General features: G+C 47.8%; 1 protein-coding gene across 1 annotated transcript in view; it reads right to left on the minus strand.

The window, feature by feature from the left end:
• Positions 1-24,898, minus strand: part of AOAH (acyloxyacyl hydrolase) — a 131,908-nt gene that overhangs the window by 18,239 nt on the left and 88,771 nt on the right. Inside the window, exons 14-18 of the mRNA XM_006912066.3 lie at positions 15,742-15,778; positions 14,287-14,361; positions 7,127-7,299; positions 796-854; positions 645-704 (exon numbers count right to left, since the gene is read on the minus strand). Of these exons, the coding sequence (XP_006912128.1) occupies positions 645-704; positions 796-854; positions 7,127-7,299; positions 14,287-14,361; positions 15,742-15,778 (404 nt within the window). The remainder of the gene's footprint in view (positions 1-644; positions 705-795; positions 855-7,126; positions 7,300-14,286; positions 14,362-15,741; positions 15,779-24,898) is intronic.

The following is a 24,898-nucleotide window of genomic DNA, read 5'->3' on the forward strand; positions in this document are numbered from 1 at the left end:
AATATCCATCTATGAAAGTGATACTGGAAAGACACATATGAACTTCGGATGGTTGGATCTGGAATCTGGGGTGATTTTTGTTATTGTTCTTTGTGCTTTTCTATATGCTCCCAGGTTTTTCTTGTTTTGTTTTTAATTAAAATATATTTCTTTTGTGGGAAAAAAATTAATAAATCTCTTATAGAGAGATTCTTCGTTATCTGTGAAAATGTGCGTGAACCATGGTTCCCTTAGAGAAGAGAAAGAAGTACCTGTGCCCTCGTTTGACCTGGCAGAGCTCCAGACACGCACAGGCTGTGCCTGGCTCGCTTGTCTCCGCCTCTGCAAATATGCCTAAGACCAGCTCAAAGGGATGTGTGTGTGTGTGCGAGTGTGTGTGTGAGCGTGTGTGCATGCATGTGAGAGAGAGGGAAGGACAGAGTGACCAAGGGACTTGGTAAGAGTGACAGACCCAGAGGAGGCAGAAGGAGAGAGACGAGGCACCGCACGTTCTCCCGGCTCCTCGATCCCCCGGAAGTTTAATGTTTCTATCCGCCAGCCGGAAGGCCATCACCTGCCACAATTTCACCCTCAATGAAAACACTGCAGAAAATACGGGGAAAGGGTGATCTAAGATGGCACCAAAGGGCCTGTGACAGTCCTACCTGTGAAGTGAGAGTCCGGAGTGTCTTGTTGGAAGACATCCAGCCGTGGCAGGGGCTGACCTGTGAACAGGAAGACACCCTCTGATTACGGAGGAAGAGCGCTGGTGTCATGCGGGGAAGAGGGCCTTGGGACAAGGCCGTGAGTCCTCACCTGGAGGCAGCTCAGGAAGGTGTAGAACTGGTCATAGGTCACGTCCTCATTCAGCTGGCCTGGGAAACAGAGAGGTCTGGCATGTTGTATGTACTCCAGGAGACAAGAGGGGTGACCTTGACTCCCTGGCAGAGGCCGACATTTCCAGGGATCGGACCTGATTTTTCAATAGCTACTGCTCTTGAATGCCTGTGCTTCCCTTTCTGAACCTTCTAGAAATTCAGGCTGGCGTTGGGGAGAACCTTAAGGAGTTCATTCCCTTCTTGAGCTGTTGGCGTGGGCTAGGGCGGGGCCTGGAGGAGGACCCCGGAAAGGGGTCTGAAGGTGCCACATGGGCCAGGGCATCGCCCCGGCAATGGCCTCGAGTGCCAGGTTCCCGTGGGGCACGGGAAGCTCAAGGTGGCAGTTGACAAACCCTCTTTTCTAAGTTTATGAAACACCCAAGTGCAACCCAATTATCTCATGCTGAGGACCTGGCAAGACATTCTGAGAGTCGGAAGAGCTGACCATGCGCTGCCCTGCAGCTTGGTGACCCGAAGGCCTCCAGGAGGGTCTGGCCAGCATGCTACGTCGCTGCAGGGCCTGGCGCGTGTCTTGGGTGAGCCCTAAAGAGCAGATACGCCCCACACTTACTTTTTGGTGCAAGTTAAAGAGGGGTCTGCTTGTCCTGGGTGAGCCCTAAAGAGTGGATACGCCCCACACTTCCTTTTTGGTGCAAGTTAAAGAGGGGTCTGTGAATGAAGGCGCTGAGTGCCATGTGCGAGTCCACCCAGGGTCTTCCCAAACATCGGCTGGAGACGGGACTGTGTGAGGGTTCTCTCCTCCCCAGCCCCCCATCTCCCCTCTCTCCCTCCTTATGGCACACCCACCCCCTGAGGCAATTCAACTCTCATGCTGCGGCCGAGACACAAAATCCAGGCACTCCCAATTCTCTGAGGCGAATAACAGATGCCTTATCCATTAACACTTCTCTCATGCTCAAAAAGATAAAGGGAAATAATAGGCCATATCTGGGAGCAGAGAGAAAGATTGAAGGTGAAGGAACGCGGTCTTATTTTTCACTTATGCCTCAGATCAGTTAGACTGAAAGATGGATTCAATTTTCTTGTCATAGAAAAAAAAAAAATCTCCACGTGGGTGAGTGAATCTCAAGACTGGAAAACCACAGGCTTATTATCGCCACTAAAGTCACAGTGACACGCCAGGCCGCCTCAGCTCCCCAGATCACCACATTTTAGATGAAGCCCAAACTGTCTTTGCTTCCATTTTAGGGGCTCAACATGGAGGCCTGAGCTCCAACTCTCTCCAAGATCCTGCTTTTCACTCCTGAGGCTTCTTTTCCTCTGCCTATTTATTTTTTTTTGTCTGTGTGTTTTTGGAATTCGTCTCCTTCCTCTGTGTGTCCCTCCATCCTACCCACTGCAGTGACTGACGGACACACCCAGCCCGCACTCTGCACCTGGGTCCTTTGGTGGAACCAGGGCCTCGTGATGAATCTTAGGTAGCTTGGCTGGGACCCTGACACCCTGCTTAGCGCTGACGAGTCCCTTCTTCCTGAGAAGTGTCCTCTCTCTCTTTCCCCAGCCCAGTGGCTAACGTCTCTTCAACTTGGGGGGAGGTGGCACCTCACGCCTGACCACGAGTAGCACTCTTGTACCTACCCCTTTCCTACCTTCAAGCCTGGATTGCTCTGCTGTCCAGAGGGACTGAAGTTGTCCTGCTCCTGGATCCCGGGGACTCGTCTCCTGGCTCCCCACTGGGAATGAAGCCCGGCCTTGGTCTCGCTTCATCCGGCTTATTCCCTTCATCCTGCTGTCCTACTGCTGAGGTCCCAGCACACCTCAGATGAGACCACAAGGCGTGCCATCCTTCCGGGCCTTCTCCCAATCCCCGTCCCTTTCCCCTCTACCTCCCTGCCATCCTGGCACTGCCACCAACTGGACTGGGTTGATAAAGGGACAATTCTAGTGTGAGCGGGTCAGTCTGCTGCACCGGATGTAGGTATAGTTAGAAAATAACATGCCAAGTGGTGGGTCCCCTTCTCTCTGGCCCTTCTGCCTGTTAGAGGGTCGGGCGGCTCAGGGTGGCCATGTGGAGGTCAGGTGGGAGAGCGCGCGATGGGCTTGCGGTGTAGAGAAAGAGAAGAAGTAGTTCTCATGCTTTGCCCCCTACTGGCACTGTCAGCTGGCCATCTACTCCTTCTTTTTAGGTGTTCGCTTTCATCCCTGGTCCTTTAATGGTACTTTTGCCTTTTGAGGAGCCTGAGTCTAAAGACCGACTCTCTCCACATGTCACACCTGTAAAGAAGCAGTGTCTGTGACTCCTGGTCGGACGTGAATCTGCCAAAGAAAGCTGACCAGAATGACCAAGACGAGGCAGAAGGACTGTCCCGCAGCGGCCAGCGATCACAAGGGCTGAGTTACCAGTGTGTGTGTGTGTGTGTGCGCGCGTGCACACACGTGCACACGCCTGGGGGTGGGGGGTGGTGGTTGGGGGGGGTGGCACTGGCTGGACCAGTGATTGCATACGCTCCTTCTGAAGATAAAAGGGCATTTTCTGTAAGTTTGTTTCTCAGTCATTTGTAAGCTCCTTAGGGCAGGGCCTGTGGTATTTATTTAATGCCGGGATCTTAATTGAAATTTTAGGCACCATGAAAGCTTAGTATCAACAAAGATCAACTGCACCTCCAGGAAATACCATCGAGGGTACGAAAACTGAGTGAAACCACGTTAATCCAGACGGGGAGAAAGACAGTAATCAAATATAAGGCGTACTACTACAACGTATTTTAAAATACGTTATGTTTTAAGTTCACTGTAATCAGAGGTAAACAAAGCCACCGCCAACGTTTTGTGGCTCTTCGTGGAAGAGCTGCTTGCAGACCTGTTTGCAGCCAGTGATCCCCAACGTCGTGGCCACGGTCCAGCCCTGAGGACAGCCCCCCGGATGCTTGGGGCTTGTACCAGTGTCCCCGACGCTTGGTCATTTCACCGTTAGGATCTACATACTGTTTTCCCCAGTGGAGTCGTCTTTTCTCTCTTCCTTGAGGACGAGACCTCCATTTTCGTGTCATCTTTATCCACGAAGCACGTAATACTTATCTCAGACATATTCGCGGAAAGGCTGCCTTTCTCATAGACTATGCTTGAGAGGGCTCGTCACTGGTCAAAGCGGACCTTTCTCAAAAGATCTGGCGTAAGTAGAATCCTAACCTGTGAAACGTACTCTCTGGTAATTCCTCGAAAAGGGGATCTGTTCTCGCCAGGACTTTTACTTCCTGGTAGAGGCTGTGGGGCTGTCACGGCCGGTGGCAGCCAGGCGCTGACCGGGTAAGTGACCTCAGGCCTGGCCGAAGAGGCCAGAAGCCGAGCGGGTCATCACTGCCCCCTCCCCGGCAGGAGCGAGCTGGGAGCCTGCTGTCTTCCGCGCCCCCGTTACCTACCGAGCTGATGCCGTGGCATTTAACCTGTGCTAAACGGTCAGGCGGACTTCCTGTCTGTCCTACGGAGGCACAGAGGCCGTGTCACCGGTCCAGGGGCTGGTCCCCAACCCCTTCTGCTCCCGGAACCCTTTCCTAGTCCTTAAGGGGTGGCCACATCGTCCTGTTTTAGGCGCAGAGGGAGAAATGCATTGGAAAACCTCCTTGTTTGCTTCCACAGCCGCTAGCACAGCGACGTGGGAATCAGCCTGGGGCGTTGGGCTGTGGCCGGAGGTGAGACCCGCCCTAACCTAGCCAGGCATCTAAACCCAGAGGCTGGTCCAGCACTCACCAGCTTCCCGCTGGTTCCTGTGAGCAGGAACGAAGATCCAACGATTGGATTTGGAGCAGGAGCACGACAGAGACGAGAGGGCAGCAGCCCCCTCTCTAAGCCTCTCATGTCACGTGAGTCGTGTGCCCACCGCAGAGTAACGGGGAAGCTGGGTAAAGCCTGCCTTCCTCCCAGCCTGTCCAGGAAGGACCCTGATGCTTCACTGAGGAAGTTATAATCCATCGCCTGTGGCAACCAGGCAGCAGAAATAATTTAGAAAATGAATAATAACGTGAAAACATTAAACAGGTTATTGATGGTTTCGACTTTCTCCCTAACTGGATTTTTTTTTTTTTTTCAAAACTAGGATCGTTTATATAGGACAAACTTGTCGCAACTTTCCCTTCTTCCTTTTTCCCATTACTGCATTTCACAGCAGTTTGAGGACAAGGCAAAGCCTCGAGCAGGGCGTTTTAACCTTGGCACTACTGACGACCTTGGCACTACTGATGACCTTGGTTGCAGGGGCGTCCTGTGCTATTGAGAACCTCCCTAGATGCTGGTAGCACTGCCTCCCCAGGTGTCGTAATGAGTCGGGGTGAGCGGGTCACTCTGGCTGCAAACCAGAATCCACTAGAGAATCCACCGAAGTGATCGATGAGTTTCCCAATCACCTTCCCCCCGCCCCCCCGCCCCGCTGCCTCCGCTCCCTTCCAGATGGCATGGGGTCATTATTACATGCCGTGGGTAAGTTAAAGGTCTGAAAGAATTTACGGAGCGGTCGAACCAGAGTTCATGGAAAGAGAATGGGATTTAAGCCGAGTCCCTATGGGTATGATGGGGTACACTGGGAGCATGTCTTCCTTCCCCAACTTCCCTGCCTCGAGCATTTCTCCGCGTGGGAGAAATTTAGGAATCTGAAACATTTGTGTGGAAACTGCAGTTTTCACATCCAATGGCTCAGAGAGACCTTGTCAGCCCAAGTGGCTGTCCTCCACGTGTCTGAGGCAGCCCAGGATGGAGGCACATCCTCCTCCACGTCACCGTGTTGTTATTTCTGCGGGGCGCTGTCGAAGCCGCGGGAACAGCAGAAATGAGCTCTCCTCACGCGAGGCTAGACAGTATTTTGCTTAGATGATAACAACATCTGTGGCGCATTTCTTAACTGAAGAGGAAGTGGCCTCGGTCTCACTGGTGAGGAGCCTGGAATGTGGGCGTCTACCACTGTCCCCCCAGTGAAAGGACCAGAGACCTTTGAGAGCTGGTGAAAGGGCCCTGCTCTTTTCCCGTGGGGGGAGGCATGGGACTTCCTCAGGGAGGCAGGGGGTTGGCTTAACAAGGGGTGCAGGAGGAGGGCAGGAGGAGAGTGAAAAGGCACAGAGAAGTTACCCGTGCAAGGGACAGCCCTCCTGTGGAGGGCACCGAGGGATGAGCTCCAGGACTTGTCCCTCTGAATTGCTCCCCTGACTCAGGAGGAAGTGCGTGGCCTGCCAGCACACGGTAGCTCGGGTTGGTATAAGGAGCGGCTGTGGCCACACCAGGGACGGAGCTGCCCCTTAATGCGACTGGCACAAGTGCCATCAAGTTGGGGCTGCGTGGAGGGTACCCAGGCCTCTCTTCGTAGGTGCCTGTCTCAGGGAGTGAGGCCACACTCTCCGTCCCCCCTTCCTGCCTGTGAGTTTTCTCCCGTAACACTCATCATCCCTGGAGTACTTCTGGAATCTTCCTCCCACTGGAATAGAAGCCTCACGTTGGCAGGGATTTTTGGCTTTTGTGTCCACCGCTGGTTACACATTGCCTAGAACAGTGCCTGGCACATAACGGGCACTTAATAAATATTTTTCAAAGGGCCATTTTCCTCCAAAACTCAGAAAGAAGAATTGTGCACCACCCAGCTTATATATACCATAAGCTAGCTACGCAACATTTGGCAAGCCAGCTAACTTGTCTGAGCCTGAGTTTATTCATCTGCAAAACGGAATTAATGAAAACATTGATCTCACAGGAGTGTTTTAAGGTTCAGCATGGCAACCTTTCATAACGTGAGTTACCACTGCTTTTGCAGCATAACGCGTCTGGAATGCTAAAGATGGATCGGAAGTTTCTGGGGCTCTTTAAAGCATTTCAGAGCCAAGGACTCCAGGGCAGTGAGGAAGCGGGGAGCAGGCCCTCTGCCCGGCCGCGTGCTGCGGGATTCTACCTGGCCCCGGTGGGGCGCTCACCCCTGAGACTGGAAGAAATCCTTCCCTTTGACTCGGGGCTTTCCGTCTCTCCTTTGCGCTTTATCGGCTCATTTTAGAAATTACCCTCAGCTCAAAGAGTTTCTTGTTTTAAACCCTTACCTTTCGATTTGTCCTAATTCTTCATTAAATACGTCCGCCCTTTCTGGCTCCGGATCTGATTCTGCCTACCTTTGAATAATGACTTTTAGATCCTGCACCTGGGGTCTCTGCCCTTTGTCCGTTCTGATCCTTGTCCTGTGCTGGCATTTTAGGTATATTCCTATACGATATGAACTATATATACATGAACTATGTATACATTGACATTGTTAAAGAGTAGATGTGTCTTCAAACCAATACCGAGAGGATGATATCTGTCGTGTAGATTATCCCAGAGAAAGGTTCCATCTGGTAAGCCGGATAGGAAAACATGGCTGCCATTCGGCAGGTGGGAATTTAGAAACTTCAGAGTCTCTGTGACCTTGGAATACAGTTGCTCAGGAGTGGTCATTTCTGGGACTGGGTCTCTCCGCCTGTTAGGAAAAGAAACAGAAGACATCTTAGTAGATGACAAGGACAGATGCATGCAAATGCAAAATACCCACCCCTGAAGCCACCCCATCCCACCATTGGGGTGGTTATTTGTGCTATTTGCAAAATATTCTTGGCTTCCTGACTCCCTCGAGGTTGGGCGCGCCATGTAGCTGGTCTGCCTATGAGTTATGAGCAGAAGTGACATATGTCATGTTTGGTGGTAACAGAGCCTCTAAAAAGCTCTTTTCCTTTGACATGGGTCTGGGCACTGTTCTAGATAGCAGTTACTTCACCAGTCTGAGTCCTGGAACAGAGGTGCATGATGATTCTTGATGGACATGTAGTCTGAGTGGGAAGTAGATAGTACTTTATGCTATGAAGATTTTAGGGGCTGTTTGTTCCTGCAGTATAATCTTACTTATCCTGACTGATAAACACAGTTAATGATATCAAATGGATCTTGTATCGATTATTATTTGTTTGACACTTGGAGGTCTGCAACTTGGTTTTTAAAACTTTCCACATATATTATAGTCAGGGAAACAGAATTTCACTGAAATGAAGTTATATTATGTGTCTATAATAGATCCTTCCTTTTTACACTGAATTTGAACTTTCATGAATTTCCTGATAGACTGCTCTTTCAGGCTATACCTCTGTGATGCTATTTGCCAACAGACAAGTCCATTTTGCATGCCTGCCTTTTTTTTTTATTTCCATAGTAGTGTTTGTGCTCTATAGAAGATCTTTGAAATTTTAAATTATATTTTTCTCTTCTTGTTTTATAAAAGTTAGTAAAAACATAAAAAGTTTTGAAAGTAGTTAAAAGAACATAGGCCTCAAATCAAAGAATTTAAGAAAAAGATGGAAATCATAAGTGAACTGAAAGCAATTTTTAGCTTCTATCAGACATTTTTGAATTTAAAATGGTTAACTTATTTTAATTTGGTTTGAAAAAACAAAAATAAGTAAGGTACAGATATATTCTAGAAATACATCGTTGAAAGTTACGTTAAGTCTTTCTTTTTTTCTAGTTATGTTTAAGAGGCAAGGTGTCAAATAGGGATGCTAGAGAACTTTTTTGCTTTAATATGTAAGTCTATTATTGTTCATTTTTGCAGTTGCCTTTTGTATACACTTTCAGGAATACCTCAAGCTCGAATTAAGATACAAACCTACATTAACCTGGGAATACGAATTCTCTAAGGTTTTCGCCTACTCTTGAAGCTCTAAACTGCCTGATGTTAACCTGAATAGAATAATGCTACAAGCTGTTTTCTACTCTGAGTTCTTAAAACTCTGAAGTTACTGAATGACCCTGTAATGGGTTGGACGGCCCCTCCAGAATGTGACTTTATTTGGAACTAGGGTCTTTGCAGCTATAATTAGTTAAGACGAGGTTGTATTGCATTAGGGTGGACCTTATGTCCAATGACTACTGTCCTTATAAGAAGAGAAGACACAGACACATGCAAGGAAGAAGGCCATGTGAATGTGGAGAGATTGGAGTCACGCTGCCACAATCCAAGGAATGCTAAGCATTGCTGGGAGCCATCAGAAGCATAAGACAAAAAAAAAAAAAAAGAAAAAAAAGATTTTTTTTCCCAGACTCTTCAGAGGGAGCATGGCCCTGCTGACACTTTGGTTTTGGACTTCTAGCCTCCAGAGCTGCGTCAGAATAAATTCCTGTTGTTTCAAGTGTGTGGTACTTGGTTACAGCGACCCTAGGGAATGTAATGCAGATTCCAAACCAGAAAAAGTAAGTCCAATACTCACAGGCTGGACCCACGGCCTAAGTGACATGGGAAGAGGGGACAGGAAGAGGCTCCTGGGGTATCCACTATCCTTGCTTTTAAGGGAGCTATTAAATGGGCATCGTCACTGTCACTTTGGAGGGACTTTTACAAAATGGATCAAAATTTGAAGTTGACTTAACTTTTGACTTGAAGTTTCACTTTCAGGAAGCTGTCATATAGTAACAGTTCCACAAATATACAAAAATGTACATACAAATTACAACATTACTTGGAATAGAGTAAAACTGAAAAAAGCCCAAAAGCCTGCCTACATAAATTGCAGTACATCCATGCAGTGGAATGCTATATAGCCGTTAAAAAGGATGAAGGACGAGATACAGGTGATGGTTGCACAATATTCTGAATGTATTAAATGCCACTGAATTAACGGCTCACTTTAAAATGGCTAATTTTGCATTATGTGAATTTCACCTCAGTAAGATAAAAAAATATAAAAAGAATGAAGTAATCTCTATGTATTAGCATGGAGAGTAGCATTAGTTGTTGATTGAAATGGACAAATGGCAGAGCAGTAAGCACAATATAATTTCATTTAGATGAATATTACAAATATGCAAATTGGAATCTGCATAGATACCATCTGGCTGCACATACATCAAACTCTCATGATTGGTCAGCTCAGTGGGACCAGTAGGAAATGATCATGGGGAAACTTTCACTTCCTAAGCCCGGTATTATTTGAACTTTTCACAGTAGATGTTACTTTGTAATTAGAGAAACAATATAAATAGAACAGATTTCCAAATCACTTTTATTATCCTTCCTACAGGGGGAAAAAACTGGACTCTATCCAAGCTTTAATGCAAAAGGGAAAAAACATTGTCATTTCATGTTATTTCTCTTCTGCCTGCTTCACTTAGTCAAATAAAATCACTTCCCAAATGACTGCTATCTGCTATCCAGAGGTGACAAGGCTGACCACGGCTATGAGGATCACGGGGGCCATTTTGTGACAGGCAACATGTACCCATGCACCATGCAGAGAAAAAGGCAGATCGAGCGTGGCCTTTCTGGATGCCAGTTGTGGTTGGTGTGTGTGCTTCTGTACTATGCAGTGGGTTGCTCGGACTTTCCTAAGAAAGGACAGAAAAAAAGAACGTGTCCCGTTTGAACAAACCCCAGCATGTAGAACAGAATGCTAAATTTATGGTTTTTGTTACCTCAGGACAAGTTACTTTACTTTGTGAACACAGCTCTCCCTAACCTGCATAAAAAGCACTCTCAGGATTCGAGAGCGGGCTGCCTAGACCTACTAAGGGCGGAAGGCTGGCTAGGGGCTTTGGCTTGGCCGTATACACACAGAAGCTATAGAAGGCTCTGAGTTTGCGAAGGGGCTGCAGGCTGCCTTGTGGGTTTATTCAGACCAGAGAACCCACCCATAGTATCCAGGCTTTCTATTCACTGTGTGTTCAGAGTGTGACAGCAGGACTGAAATGCAAGCCAGTTGGGTGTCTGCATCCTGTCTTCTGTCACTGGTCCAGCTAGTGCGCTCTGCCTGCTCACTTTCGCTTGGCGCCTTCATTTTTTTTTCTGTTGGTACAGCAGCGCTTTGGTGCAAAGCGGTTATGCTGAGCTCATTCTCTCCAGCCACAGGAAGGCGAGGCGAATTAAAACGGAGCGAGTCTCTCTAGTCCCTATCTTAATATTATTTTTTGGTTAGAGACACAACTGTGATGATAAACACGGAATCTGAGCTAATTCGTGTTTGTGAAAAGAGCACCCCGCAAATGAAGCAAGCGTCGCCGAAAAGGCTAATGACTCGGTGAAATAGAAATCGAAGGCTTGGCGTTGCTAACGGAAGGGTTTTCCGGTCATCGGGGACAGCCACGCGACCTACACCTGAGCGTGGTCAGCGACCTCCTTGGATGTGCATGGCAAAATGAACCAGTTCTCCGAGCCCCGGCCCTTGGGAGGCTCAGGTCTGTCTTTGTCCTAATGAACGGCGTCTGATCATGCAAAATCCGCCTCAGACTTGGGTGCGGGGCTGGGATCCCTTCATCCCCCGGCAGGTATTCCAGCCAGATTGCGCCTGGCTGATCGCAGAGAGACGTGCCGCCACCAGGAGAAGAGGCAGACGGCCTCTTGGAAAACGTCTCCTGGATCCGGAGCTGAAGCCCTCAGACCTGCCACGCCTGCGCGTCAGACCACCCCCCGCCCCGTAATAGAATTAGCCCCATCCTCAGGCCGGCCAGTTGCAATCACATCACTGACCTTCCACCCAACCCCCTCAAAGAGGCGTCTTGACACAAACTGGGAATGGGATGGGGACTCCTGGGCCCACATGCCCCAAGCATAGGGATCTTGGGTCCCCTTAGAGTGTGGCCCAGGACATGCTGGCTGCTTGGGAAGCTCCCTGTCATCCCCTTGGCCACCATGTTGCCACGGAGGAGCCTGGGGGAGGGACTTCCTCTAAGTAGCAGTCTGTCCACTCCCTCCTCTGCTGGTTTTCTACCATTCGATTGGGTGGAAGGATAGTTTCTGGGCAGTCCAGGCTCCTTGGGTCAGCCTCTTGGCCAACTTCTTAATGCAGTGCTGATCAGATGTCCAGGGCGACCTCTGAAGTCTTGGCAGTGCAGAAAAAAAAATGTTTGGGGGGCCGGGCACACAAACGACCTGTGGTGTGTGGGTGGAGGTCCCAGCTCTCTCCATCAGATGGAAAGTGTACAATCTATAATTTCTAGGTCCACTATAAAAAATGGAACCATGTCAATTTATGCGACTAGCGCTAGATGCTTTTATAATTCTATCACATCTCCAGCAGTTCCAATGTTCTTTTCAGGGCTGCCACGTTGGGATGTTGGGGAAGTGTTGGCGTCACCCTTTATGATCTGAGCGTCTTAAGGACATTCCCATTTCCCACTGCCAACCCTGCTCCCTTAGGTTCTGCTGCTGTAGCTCACTCACAGCTGCCCTGTTTCTAAGAATTTATTTCCTTCTGAATCACTCACATGCTACGGCTTCACGGATAGTGACAGGAAAAGCCCAGGGTAGCTGGACTGGCTTAGGCCAAACCGAGTAGTTACAATGAGAAAGTGAGGTTCATCTACATGCACTTTTTTCTTGAATTCCAGACATGAAAAGCTGTCTTACGATCCTGACCTTTCATTCATTTAACAAGTATTTATTGAGCAACTACATGAGTTTAGAGAATTGAGAGAGAAGCACGTAGTTGCATTATTTTGGCGAGAGTGGGCACCACCATGAAAAAGAAAGAAAGAAGTCAAGAAAATATCCCCAAACTTGCTCCAGGATGGACTTATTATGCAACTCGTTGCTGGCGTGAGCTTTCTGTGAACTCACTTTGCTCTTTTTAGATTATCAACTCCACCTTGACATGCTGGCAGACGAGGAGGTGCAGTTGCCATCTGTCATTATTTTTCTAACCCCTCCACAGAACGGGCACCGCGGGGACAGCTCACGCTGCCAGCTTTGTTCTTTCACCCAAATGCTTGGGGCTTCTCTGCCCAGATCCCGGCAGGCGGCGAGGCTGGCACGGGTCTCTGGCTGATGGCTGTCTGCCTTTAGGCTCTTTGGGAAGGAAAAGCAGGACTGGGCTGGAGGGGGCCCTGGGTGAGCAGATTCTGCTGCCAAAGGGCACTTTCGGGATTTGGGCTCTTGGAGTCAAAGCCTCTCTCTGTGGGCGCCCTTAACTCAGTCTAACCAGTTTGTCGTCTGTCCCCTGCAGCGCTGACACGACCATAGTTTGTTCTGTTTTGTGATGGGATTGGGGCTGAAGCTCAATGCTTCTCCTTCTGCAAGCAGCCCGAGGTCAGGCGCTGTGGCCTGCAGAGCCTGGCGCAGTGCTCGGCACATCACAGGTGCTCACGGCATTACTTTTAAATGCATAAGAGAAAGCAAGTGAGGCCAGTGTGGACTATCGAAAGCACACGGAATTTCGTCGGAGACCCTGGTCTGGCTCTCAGCTTTGCGGCTCACTGCAGTATAAACGAGCTCCTCAACCTTGCAGATCCTGTTTTCTCAACTGTCAAATGGGGACAATCATACTTGCCTTACAGGGCTGCTCTGGGGATGAGGTGAAATAGGGAATGGTGTGGCTGCACTCATGGCAGGTTTGGGGGCTGTTTGCCAGTTACTGGAGAGTTCCAGGTGGTTCGTCACAGAGGTTGGGACTTGGGTCCTCAGCATGTAACCTTGATGACTCTGAGTTCTGAGGAGAGCCGTAAACCAGCTTTGGGGATGCCAAGGGGTGTCTGGCACATAAGCATCTCTGGATCACAGTGTGGTATCTCTTGCACGGAACTCACTTCACTGGTTAGGTCTATACCTCCTTCACCCTAAGAATTCTAGGGCTCTTGCAGAGGTGTCCATGAGGGCAAGTGCATTTTAATAACACTGAACTTTGAGGTACGGAAAAGCAAAGGATGGGCAGTGAGCAGGACGGCCTGGGTCTAGAGCTACTCAGGGTGGAAGCCAGCTCTGTCAATTCATTGGGCAAGTCACTTCACCCTCTTGGCTTTCCTTTTCTGCCATTTTCTAAGATGGTGGGTGGGGGGCTACTGGGGAGTTGTTCTAGATCCGATGTCTCCCTTTTTTCTTTTGGCTGTGAGCACAGAGCAGACAGCTTTCACGTGTGCAGCATATTCTTAGGGGCGTACGCAGATTTTGAACAACCTTCCAAACTGCTATGGGGTAACTAAGGTATTCAGCATTTTGAGATCACTATTGATCTTGGCAGCTTAGCAAAACCACTTTCTTTCTTACTGGGGCCCTGGGAATAGGTAGGATCGGCCGTGAATTATGTGCAGTTTCTTTGCAAATGCTCTAAGTGTATGGAGTCTCGACCGCATGACTAAGTGTGTGAGAACAGGAGCGAGGCAGCTGTTCTTCATTTTGTCTTATTTCATTTAAAAAGTCATGATTCTCAGTCTTGGATTCTCGGCTAGTAGAAGTATATTTCTCGTGCTACAACTCGGAACTGATCACGACACACCCATTCGTTGTGAATCAGAGCAAAGAATTAATGGATTGGATGTGTTTTAAAAAGGGTCTTTCAGCATTACCTGTTGATTTCGTTGATTTCACATGCGTCTAGGACTTGCTAAGACAGAGAACTTCAGCCCAACAGCAGGCTACTGCAATGGAGTGGAGTGGACAAGGGGGGATCCCAGAGTCAAAGACTTTTCAAAACCTTCTTTCTCAAGAACTCACCCATTGCAGACATCATTCCCAATCATGGCATATATGACGATGGCTGGGTGGTCCAACAGTTGGTTCCTAGACAAACTGAGAAGCCACAGACGGAATCCGAATGTCAAACACTTGGAAACCTAGTTTTGTAACCAATGTCGCAGGCTGGGCCTGGGAAAGAACCTTTGTAGGTCCACCCTCTGCAAACTTTTTGCTATTTGTCTTTCATTCTAGTGCCCTTATTCCCTTTTCCCACTTTCTTCTCTACAGACTTTAACCTACTTTTTAACCTACTTTCCCATGAGGGAAAGACCGCAAAAATGCGTAGAGTTGAAAAGCGTGGGTTACACAGTCTGCAGGGGCGACGTGCCGCTGCCTTTTTAGCATCCGCCGCATTGGTCATCCATCGACACGGGTGGGTTACCTGGGTTACTTACGTTCGGATTCGTAAGACAGCCTGACAGTCGTGGGCCTGCAGCTAACTGTGAAAACTCAAGGGTTTCTCAAGGATTTCATTCCAGGGCCTCGCTTCTGCCCGAAATGAGCACAGAATTGTTTTCTTATGCATAAAGCAGGAAAAAGAAAGAATCCTTTTTGCCTTTTTCAGATACTTTGGCCAGATCTAAGTTTTATCCACATCGAAGGCATTTTTTACAATTTTTCTTTAAGGACATATATACATGAAACACCTCCAATGCTCCCTGGCCCAGGAAGGACATTCTCTGAGCGTCTGCAGAGTGCCTAACTAGCTACTGATGCTCAGTGCAAGCGATTATGGGGCAACAACAGAGTTTTCATTCATTTTTCAAAATGAGAAACTCAATTTATTTATTTTTATTATTATTATTATTATTTACTGTTTTTTGATTATATTTACTCTCAAGAGGACATTGCAGTATTATGAGCATCAAGTTATTGGGTAAGTAAAAATGGATTTTGGTCATTACTGGGGGCATATTATTAACTATAGTCCCTATGCTATAATTTACATCCTGTGACTATTTTTATAACTCGAAATTTATACTTCTTAATCCCTTTACCTTTGTCATCCATCCCCCCAAGCCCTCTCCCATCTGGCAACCATTAAAATGTTCTCTGTATCTATGAGTTTGTTTCTATTTTTTTTAAATTAATTTATTTTTTATGTTGACATTGGTTAACAAATCCAATGTTTCAGCTGTACACTTTACCACTAAGGCATATGTATATTTACACTGTGTGCCCACCTCCCGTAGTTAGATTTCTTTCTGTCACCACATATTTTACCCCCTTTACCCCGCATAACTCCCCCTTCCTCCCCCATCCCCTACCCTCTGGTAACCACTAGTCTATAGTCCATGTCCATGAGTCTCTGTCTGTTTGTCCTGGTCATTTGTTGCTTTTAGGTTTATATCCGACATATAAGTGATATCATGTGATTTTCAACTTTGAGAAACCCGATTTAAAAATGACTTCTCATATCCTTCTTCCACTTACCTTTCTATAAATTTCTTCAGGTTTTGGGAAGATGCACCTGAATAATTAAAATGAAGAAAATAATTAAAGTTAGTGAGTTCAATTCAATACTATGAGTATGAGAGTCTGGTTGACTGAAATCATGGAGAAAGCATTGTTGTCCAGTCAGAGGAGAGGTTTTATGTCTAGCTGGCATTGTATTAAATAACCCCAAATTCTTTGGATTCACAGGTCTCAAGACTTTCCTTAACACGAATGAGTAAACTTTCTCGTAAATGACAGAAAAATGTGTATATCTATCACTAGAGAGAGAAATCACCCAGAAGAGGAAGAACGAGCTGAGGGATGAGAGGAATAGTAAAAAGGATTCTTCCAGAACCATCCGTCTCCCTGGAGAGCCCCAGTCGATTGCCCGCCGGTATTCCTGACACTCCCGAGGCTCCCCCTGCTGGCCGGCCCGCGCAAGGTTCAGACCGTAGAGCTGATCTAGTTCTCCTTCTCCACCCGTTACCGCCTGTAGTATATTTCCTACATGAAAATGGTATTTACTGAATACTCGTTTTATCAGAAACACTCTGTTAAGCACTTATATTATTCGTTCATTTAGGTCTCAGCACAACCGTGTGAGAGAAGCACAGTCGTATGCCCGTTTTACAGGTGAGGAAACTGAGGCTCACCTAAGTGACTCTCCCGAAGCCACACAACTCATAATTTGGAGAACTACAATTCAAACCCCGCCCCTTCTGCTTGGAATACTGAGCTCTGTCTGACACCGCTTCTCTAGGCGGGGAATCTAGAAAGAGAGAACCCAGGTAGGTTTTCCTGTCCCTTGGAGGCTGGTCCGCAGTAATGAGTGAGTAATCCTCAGGTGGGTGGTGTAACTCAAGGGACAAGGAAGAGCTTCCAGTAACTTCCTGCCTTGGAAGCTTGGGGAGCAGGCACATTTTATGATAGAGCCAGTGCGTGTTCCCGTAACCCACATGGGAAAAAGAGCAGTGCACTGCTGTGAAGGGCACGCCGGCACGTGTTCCCCTGAAGCTGGCACACGTGACCACGCAGTGACCGCCTCTTTGTCCCATGCAACTACATGCAAGCGGTATGGGCAATGTTGATGTTCTCTTGGCTGATTCAGGACGGTTAGTATATTAAATGAATATTGACGCATTTCCTTTTTTATTGTGGTAAAACATACAGCATATAGACTTTACCATTTTTACCCTTCTTGAGGGTACGATTCAGTGGGATTAGGAACATTCACATTGTGGTCCAGTCGCCACCACTGTTCCTCTGGAATTACTCCCCATGAACCCCTCCCCCGCCCTCTGATAACACCATCCTGCATTCTGTCTCTATGAATCAACCATTCTCGGTACCTCGTCTAGGTGGAACCATACAATATTTTTGTGTTTGGCTTATTTCCCTTAGCGTAGTGTTGCCAAAGTTCATTTATTTGGAGCATGTGTCAGAATTTCCTTCCTTTTAAAGGCTGGGTAATATTCCATTGTGTGTATTTACCACATCTTGTTTATCCAGTCACCCGTCGATGGGCATTCGGGTTGTTCCCGCCTTTTGACTATAGTGAGCGATGCTGCTGTGAAGACTGGTGTGCGAGTGTTTATTTAGGTTCCTACTTTCAATTCTTTTAGGTAGATACTTAATGGAAATTGCCGACGATACGGTAATGCTATATTTAATCTTCGAGGACATGCCATGCTGTCTGTTTCCCGTGGCAGCCAGGCAGTGCATTATTCAATATGCACACGAACGTGCGGATTAAGAGAGGGCGGTCCCTCCGGGGCGCATGCATCTGTCCCCTCTTCCCACTCATTTGTTCAGCCACCGGCCACGTGCCCGACATGCAGTAGGGAATTAACAGGTGAGTGGGTTGTGGCCTCTACACCAGAGGCGTAGCATCGATGGGGCAGACACGTAACTGAGTGCTGGTGCAAGGTTTAATGCAAAATCAACCCCACGGCTTGAAAAGAGAGGAACCCAATGTGATTTGAGCCTGTTCTCTCTGCTCGGAGAAGGGGCCGGATGTTGCAGCACTGACTCTTAAACATAGAGACTCAGAGTGTTTCCGGGTGATCCGTTGCTCTCTGTTGTTCCCTAGAGGGAGGAGTAGGGGGGCGGCCATCGCATGGCGGCCCAGTGCCTGCCACACTCACACTCATCTCGTCGGCGGGACCCTGCACTCACTTCTAGCCCCATGATCTCAGCTTCCCATTTTCAGTAAGATCGCGAATCACGAGGTGTTTCATTCTCACTCTTTGGTTTGTGTCTTAATGAGAAATGAAAACTAATGAAAGCTCAAGCCATGAGAGAGGAAAAAAAAAATTAAAGGACCAGGTCGGGCCAATAATTTTCCTCATTATCCAGAGAACAGCTGGGAATTTGAGGTGCGGGTCACCCACAGAGCCTGAGGAAAATGAAAATGAAAACCTGTCACGGCCTGCTTCGTGGTCAGCCTCTTCCCCTGGCCCATGCCACCACATCCCTTTGCTGATGGACAAGGAGGGCATGTTAATCACAACCGGTCGTGGTGGATTTAAAAACAGCAATCACGAACATCCACTCCAGGAGAGAGGAAGTGCCTGCTCTCCTTTACCCCAACTTTTTTTTTCTTGTGGCTATTTATTATACGAACGTAGACTTTTCTTTGCTCCAGAGTTGCTAAACCTTCCGGGATTTCCATTTCCTTTTGAAAATCTCCGTTTGATGTAATTAGTTCTCTTCTTAATTCTCTTTTGCTGCTGTTCTGTTGTCCGTCTGCCAGTGCCATCGACGTTTTCCCTCTCCCGCCCAATCTCTCCTGAACATAGACTTCTTCTCAGCTGCTGATCGGGCTGCGGCTGCTGCTACCATTACAGAAAGCACTCACTGAAACAGTTGAAGCCGGAAGATGCAGGAGGAGAGAGCGCTCCTAGCCTGTGGGATGTGGCCAAACAAGGCAGGCATTCGAAGAACTGGTATCGCCCGTGAGAGGTACACATGCTGGTCTCTGTGATTATAGTTCAGAGAAACAGAAAAGGTTTGACTGTGGAACAGGGGCATAGAATTTATTTGTCAAGGTGGTCCAATGGAGGAATCTACCTGTTCCTAGTTAAAGGAAGAAGAGGGTCCTTATAGGCCATCAGAGTCTAAATTCCGGCTCATGCCGTCCCTTTTAAATAAGGCACAGAGCATTACAAGAAGAGAAGGAAGGTTTTGTGGAATCTTGGCATTGGCTGCCATTCCATACATGAATTTCAGCTGGCATCTCCACCGCTGCGTCAGTGCTGACCACAGCATCGAACCCGTCACATTCTGTGCACCCAAGTCAACTGGTAAGACACTTTCAGTGGTCGTGCCTGGCCCTGAGCAGGTGCTCAGTCCCAAATTCTTCATGGAAAGAGATGATGGGGTATATTTAAGTATAAGTCTTCTTCACGAGTTAAGTCATTCGTTAGTTTGGTAACATTTATTAAGTATACTTGCTATGTGCCAGACATTGTAATAGATGCTGGGGACATATCAGTAAATAGGAAAGATATAGTCCGTGTTCTTGTGAAGCTTAGAGTTATTAAACAAGGAATAAACATGTAAAAATGCTTTTTACACACGACTCAGAAACAAATCCCTAGTTTAATGCCATCTTTGTTATAACTATCTGCGTAGGACAGGGGCGGGTCCAGGTTTTGAGTTGTGAAGCTGATATGATTTGGGGGATCCTCTTTAAGGAAAAGAACATAAAACACGAAAATGAGACCTGACGTAAAGGAAAGCGGGAGTGAAAAGGGACAGGTCTTAGCCAACCGCGGTGAAATGTCCTGGGCATTTTGGATATTACGGCTCTGAGTCTTGTCACCCTGACAAGTAGGCGGTCACCCTGGTTAGATGGTGGTGAGTTCTAACCAGCCTTCCATGAGGTTGTGAGTCCAATGTCAGGTCCATTCTCAAAGCCCTCGTAGTGCTATTTTGATTTGTCTCGTGTCTGTGCCATTGAGTGGCCGTGCTGGGCCCCGGGCAGTGGTCTAAGTTCAGTCCTCAAAGTCTTCGATGTGCTATCAAGGGTCAGATCCACGCACGGGCAGCTCGGGAATGAGCCCAGGCGTCCGTGAGCCACGTGACAGGGATGCTTCCCCGAGCACCGCCCTCTCCGTGAGCTCCTGGTTCTTTCTGGTCCCCTACACTCCCCTCTTGGGTCCGAAAGCCCCAGCTTTCATTCTCTCACCGTCCTATGCATTTGTCACAAATTCACTCACGGTGGGATCCAGCGATGGGAGGCCAGAGTGAGAAAATAAGCAATAGGGGGTTTGCTCGCGCTTCCGGTTGGAGAGGCTGTCTCCCGCCCCAGCCCCCCAGAATTTTAGGCACCTGCAAGCCCCCACTGGTCACCGCCAGGAGGCCCCTTTTCTGCCTCTAGAGTGAACGAGAGGGTTTCTTCCAACATGATGTCTCGGAGCCACCGTCTACTTCTGAGTTTCGGGCCTTGAGTCCAGGCCGGGAGATATCAGAGGACGAGAAGATGCTGACCTCCCCGTCGGCTTGGTGGCCCTCCTAAAACCGGTTTGCTTCTCCAGCCGACCTGCTGCTATTTGCTTTTTTAGAGAATCTCCTCTACCTGTTCTAGGTGCCCTGTCCAGTTTGCCAGCTGCATTCGGCGGGACAGACGGGGAAGTGCGCTTTTACTGCATTGTACTTGGAACCAGAAATCTGAATAAAAAGTGCATGGAGAATGACCTAAAATAAATCTAATAATGTCACTTAACTTTAATTAGATTTTAAAAATGCAGATTTTCCTTGTATTTTCATAATTTAGGAAGCATTTTGAAGAGCATCATTTATATAATCCAGTTAAAAAAATCTGCCATGAGAAATTTAAATGCCTTCTCTTCTCTAAAAACATTTTCTTGCAATAAGCAGAAACATTCAGACTAGTACATTGACCCTGAGCTCAAAATAGTGGGCGCTTAATAATTGTTTGTTGTGACATTTCCCGACGATGATTCTATTACCGAAAATGCTTTCAAATTCTTAAGTGTGGTTCTAAATTTCTGTGACAAACTAGAAAAACGATTCTCCCAAACATATTTTTAAAAAGAAAGTAATAATTTCCCAGCGTCGCTTAACTATCCCCCACTCTCAGCATTGGACACAGCTTCACAAGTATCCTTCAGCCACACTGAATTTCTTCCTCAAAGATTATTTTGCCCTCGGAGCTTCTAAGCTTCTATGCACTGAGTCCTCACCTCTTTCTGCTTCGGGATTTTATTTCATTTTTTTCTGTAGGGCTCTCTGCTCGGACGCGCCTCCTCTGTGACGTTTTCTTGCCCCTCTCCAGGCCGAGTTCGTGCCTCTCACTTCCGGAGGCCTCGACCTACCTCTATTTTAGCGCCGTTTACAAGAACCACAACTGCTTCCTTATTTGTCTTTCTTTTCCTTTTAGTTCTGATCTCCTAGAAGACGGGGACTTTGTCTCGTTCATCTTTCTATTTCTAGTACCTATGGCGATGTTGGAGGGGACACCGAGGACGTGGTGGGGGCAAACTCAAGTGGAGAAGGAAGGGAAGGAAAGCAAAAGAGGTAAAAGGCACATCCCAGGATGCAGTGGAGCTGATCGAAACCCAGCAAGTTCGTTTCGGTTATCGACATCCATGGCTGTGTGCTTTCCCCCTGATATCCGTTACCTCAAGCTCCAAACCACAGGAATCTATTAAAAAGAGACCCCCTAGGACACAAGGAGCCTTTGCCACAGACAGTTACGTGAAAAAAGCATAAGAGATTTGCTTCCGACTTTGCCCTCTGCAGGTGTGAAGACTCAAAAGGTACAGGGGGAAAATCCTGACCTAGCAGAAGACCCTAAGCGCACACTTTGCACATGGCTGTCACTGTCAGGTGCTCTCCCAGCTGGAGGATGGGGCAGGCCTGTCTGGAAGGGCTGCATAGATGAATACCAGGAAATGCTCCCATCTAGACTGAAGCGTCTCCATTGTTTCATGATTCTTTGAAATTAAAAGTCTTGAAAGTATTAAAATAGGAATAATACCCCCTAATAAAAGGAAGGAACTGTATTCTTCTATATGAAATGTGTCACATTGAAATGTTTCTCTTTCAAACTTTTCTGCTATAATTAAACATTGTATCTTAGAGACACATTTGGTCCTTAAGAGAAATAGCGAGCTTCCACGTCTGAGTGTATCTGTAAACATATGACTTTTAGATCAAGCATCTCGAAAATTGTTTCATACGCTGGCCTGAGATTTGCCCCTTTTTTCGAGTTTCTCCAGCTCTGTCAGATTCTCTCCCATTCTCCAGATGGCTTAATCAAAGCCCAAAGGGAGGGAACCAGCAAGATGGAGTTTTTTGGAGGCGTGAAGGATGTAGGATGGGTGGAGAAGTTAAGAAATTCAAGATCAAATTTGGTTTGCAGCAAGAGGACTGGGGGTGGGGGTGGGTAGGTGAGGCTGCAAACACATGAACTTTGGCAAAACATTAAAATTCTCCGTTTTTTGTATTTATATACTTCCAGTTAGTTCTCTACTCGCCATTCTCCCAGTAAATGGGTGAGCGCCTGGGAGCACAGTGAGGGGCCACCGCTCACAGTACAGAGGGACACTAGGTCCCAGTAAAATCATGCCCGGAAGCGCTTCCAACTTTCTGAAACAAAACAACCCCAGACAGGGATTTATACCAAGGTTTTGCTAAACCTGCAGAAGCAGAACGAGGAAAGGCTGCCAGTGAACACGCCGCTCTGCTCCGAGCCAGCGAGGTCTTGTTTGGAAAGTTTGGAGTGACCCTGAGTGATGCCCATACCCCCGACAGAGACTCGGGCTGCGTGGGGCCTGTTTTCTTTTTTTTTTTTAACAGACAAGTCTTGTTTATTCTGGAAGTAAATACCTTACGAATTTTTATTTACTTAAAAATACGTACTATTTTTTTTTTTAAAGTATGGAAACTACTTACTACTTTAAGCGTTTCCTTCTACCCTTTACTTGAAATGAAGCATAATCTAGCTGATCGTGGTTTCCGGCCACCACGGAGGTGTCAGGCTGGCACAAGACGACCGCGCGCACTTTGCTTCTCTTCAAAGGTTAAGTGGAATTCCTGGGAGTCATTCGGGTCCCAGGTGCTTCACTGTCAGACTGGGAGCCGGACCTACAGCAAAGAGCTCAGCTCCCAGCAAGAAAGGCAGGACCGGAGGGCTGGGCAGACTGGGCTCTGCTGGGCTCTGCTGGGCGCTGGGCGTGTCTATGAGCCGGGAAGGAGGGCAGGCGGGGACAGCGAGGGCTGAAGAAAAGCTCACATTCATTGAGTCCTCAGTGAGCATGCGCCCCGTGGCCCAACGCCGAGGTCCCAACTGCAACACGCAGCAAAGGTGTAGGAGATGGTTTTGGGGTCCACAAGCCGTACCGGCCTCCCCAGCTCATACTGCCTGGCATCCACGCTTGAAGGTCTAGTTTCAGAGCACTGATCATCCTTGCTGGAGAGAAACCCCCTTATCTGCTTCTGCTCCTTCCAGCATGTTCTAGAGCTCCCAGCTCAAGCACCCAAGGCCTGTTCTCTAGCATCTCCCAGCCCACAGCTTTTAGCCCTTGCTCCACCCTCAGCTCTCCCTCCCCTCAGCCTCGATCCCGGCCTTGCCCTTGCTCCAAGGCCGCCCCATCTCCCATTCCTCGGGGCTCCCTCCGAATCCCGCTCGCCTCTCCTCCATCACTCGCCCCTGCTCCTGTCAGTCTCTGACCTGCCATCTACGTTTCCATCACTTGCCACTCCTGTTCCTAGCCCAGTATTTTTTTCTCCCAGAGAGAGCCCCCTTCCTCCTGCCATGTTCTCCAGATGGGGCTGGCGACCCGTCCTCCATCCCCAGTCCCTTCCCGCCTGCTCCTGTCTCCAACGTCTGGAGATCCAACCTTAGATGCTGCTCTTTCCGTCCTCCAGTTCTTGGAGCCACAGGCCTTCTTGTCACGGACATGTATCTTTTAAATTTATTTTTTCACATTTACTGTTTCTTTAAAAAAAAATCTATGTTGAAAAAGTACCTGATTTTTTATAAACGAGGTGGTAGGTGGAGTTCGCGATGATGATGGGTATTTAGAGAGCACTGAGTTTTGCGCATTTGACCTTTCCACAGCCCTGCCGCGGGGTTCCGGTTTGGACTGTTATTATTCCCCCGGCTGGGCAAAGCGGGCCCTGTCTGGATTTTGTCATGAATTCCACAGTGTCATGTGACAGAATTTAAAGAGCTGGCTTTATTGGGGGAGGGGCAAACTTGCAAGACTGGGCTTGTTTCCTGAATCCGGTCATCCCGGGTCAGGATGGAGTGAGCCCGTGGGAGCCGGCTTGTTGTCTAGGCAACCCGGAAAGACATCCGGGGTCACTTTTGGCACCTGCGCTCATGAAACCACAACCCTCGGTTTATAGATGCAAAAGATGCTGGAGAAATGACATGATTCATCCAAGTCCCACACTCATCCCATCCCAGGGCCTAAATTCCAAACGAGTTGGGCTATTTACACTGCGAGGAAGGAGGTTTTATGAAGCAACGAGGGGAGACCGTTGCTCCTGTGGCTGGGCCTCACTTTGCACCTCTGAGGAGGAAGGTGGTGGTCCGCGAGGGGCTGGTTTTCACCTTCATTGTGCTGGCTCCCCCCGACCCGCATCCTCCCACGCTCCGTTTTGGGGAGTCGGAAGCTGTAAGGACCCCTGCAAACCACCTGCTTTGCAGGAGCCTGGCTGTGCCTAAACCCCACGCCAGAGAATTAGTAGCCAAATTAAAGGTCACCTCGACATTTCACAAGTTAAAATGCTTTATAATCGCTGGTAATGGCTCACGGTACAGACAGCTATAGGAATTCTGAGAACTCGTACCTCAACATCAAGATGAAAAAAGGAGCTGTTTCTTTAATTCTTATTATATAATTTTTAAGAAACGCTTTAATATTCTATTCAACTCTTTCCTTTCTCCTCTTTCTCGCTGGTTCTAAAAAATAAGTGAACCATAAATATGCAGGATGTAGAAAGCTGACTTTTCTTATATCTAATAAAAGCCTTGGGGAGTAATTGAAATAAGTTGGCGTGGGGAGTCAGGTTACGTGCTGCATAATATCCAAAGAAGATCTATAGTGAGGAGAAGCAGCAGTGAACAGGAATGGAGAATCAAACCAGAACATTAAATAATGAGTAACTAGGAGAAACT

The sequence above is a fragment of the Pteropus alecto genome, unplaced genomic scaffold (genome assembly GCF_000325575.1).
Source record: "Pteropus alecto unplaced genomic scaffold, ASM32557v1 scaffold21, whole genome shotgun sequence".
Classification (NCBI taxonomy): Eukaryota; Metazoa; Chordata; class Mammalia; order Chiroptera; family Pteropodidae; genus Pteropus; species Pteropus alecto.